Source organism: Penaeus monodon, chromosome 15 (assembly GCF_015228065.2).
Source record: "Penaeus monodon isolate SGIC_2016 chromosome 15, NSTDA_Pmon_1, whole genome shotgun sequence".
Classification (NCBI taxonomy): Eukaryota; Metazoa; Arthropoda; class Malacostraca; order Decapoda; family Penaeidae; genus Penaeus; species Penaeus monodon.
Genome location: NC_051400.1, coordinates 11456704 through 11457891, shown reverse-complemented (window position 1 = coordinate 11457891; position 1188 = coordinate 11456704). Strand labels below are relative to the sequence as shown.

Below are 1188 nucleotides of genomic sequence, written 5' to 3'. Positions count from 1 at the left end.
CAACCCACACACAAACTCAAACAACCCCCCCTACAACCCTCCCCATCCCCCCCCCCCCACCCCGCCGGCCTCCCCGCGACACGTACGCGATCATCTCCGAGGGCGACCTCCAGGGCACGTCGTCCAGCTCGTCCTCGCTCTCCCCGGAAGCCTCGTCGCTGCCTCGCTCTTGGCCGGCGATGTTCAAGGTCGAGCCCGTGAACATGTCCGGCACCGGGAGGATGGACGGGCGCCGGGTCTCTGCGGGCGGAAGCAGGGAGGGCGTCAGGGCTTCTTGGTGTTAAGAGCGTGTTAAGAGAGAAAGGAGGGAGGGAGGGAAAGGAGAGAAGGGAGGGAAAGGGAAGGGAGAGGAGGGAAGGGAAGGGAGAGGAGGGAAGGGAAGGGAGAGGAGGGAAGGGAAGGGAGAGGAGGGAAGGGAAGGGAGAGGAGGGAAGGGAAGGGAGAGGAGGGAAGGGAAGGGAGAGGAGGGAAGGGAAGGGAGAGGAGGGAAGGGCGCGGAAGGGCGTCAAGCGATGGGCTTCTTGGTGTTAAGAGCGTGTAGGTAAGGGAGGGAGAGGAGGGAAGAGAAAGGAGGGAGGGAGGGAAAGAGGAAACTGAAAGGGAGGGAGAAGGTTGGAAGGAGGGAGAGAGATGTTAAGGGGATGTAAAAGACTGGTAGGAAGGAGGGAAGAAGGAGGGAGCAAGGAAGAACGGAGGAGGGAAGATGGAGAGACGGAGGGAAGAAGGAGGGAAGAAGGAAGGAGGAGGGAAGGAGAGGAGCCAGGAATTCACGAGACAGGACATGAGATGGGAAGAAAGGAGAGAGAAAGGGAGAAGGTGACACAGTAAGATAGTGTTAGTCATTAGCTTCTCTTGATTAATATTAATATGAGAATATTACATTCTAAAACGTTTTTTTTCCAGGCTCCATATGTGAAGCATTCCATTCCATAAAAGAGAAATGACGCTTTAATTATATTCTAATTTCAGCTAAAAATGTAAAAAAAAAAGTTCCATGCATTTCAATAAAAAGAAATAATCATATATTTTTCGCCTGTTCTTTTCCTTCTTTCTTTCAGCAGCATTCATGGTATTCATTGACCAGAAAAATCATATGCATATGCAATAATTACAAGGCATCTATCACCCTATATTAACATCCCTTTCGCACAATTCTAAACATCTTTTCTGCGTATCTAACCACCCCAT

At 51.3% G+C, this 1188-nt stretch overlaps 1 protein-coding gene across 1 annotated transcript in view; it reads right to left on the bottom strand.

The window, feature by feature from the left end:
• Window positions 1-1188, bottom strand: part of LOC119581742 (potassium channel subfamily T member 2-like) — a gene marked incomplete at its 5' end in the record, with an annotated part of 131052 nt that overhangs the window by 34480 nt on the left and 95384 nt on the right. Inside the window, 1 exon segment of the mRNA XM_037929873.1 lies at window positions 87-240. Within this exon segment, the coding sequence (XP_037785801.1) occupies window positions 87-240 (154 nt within the window).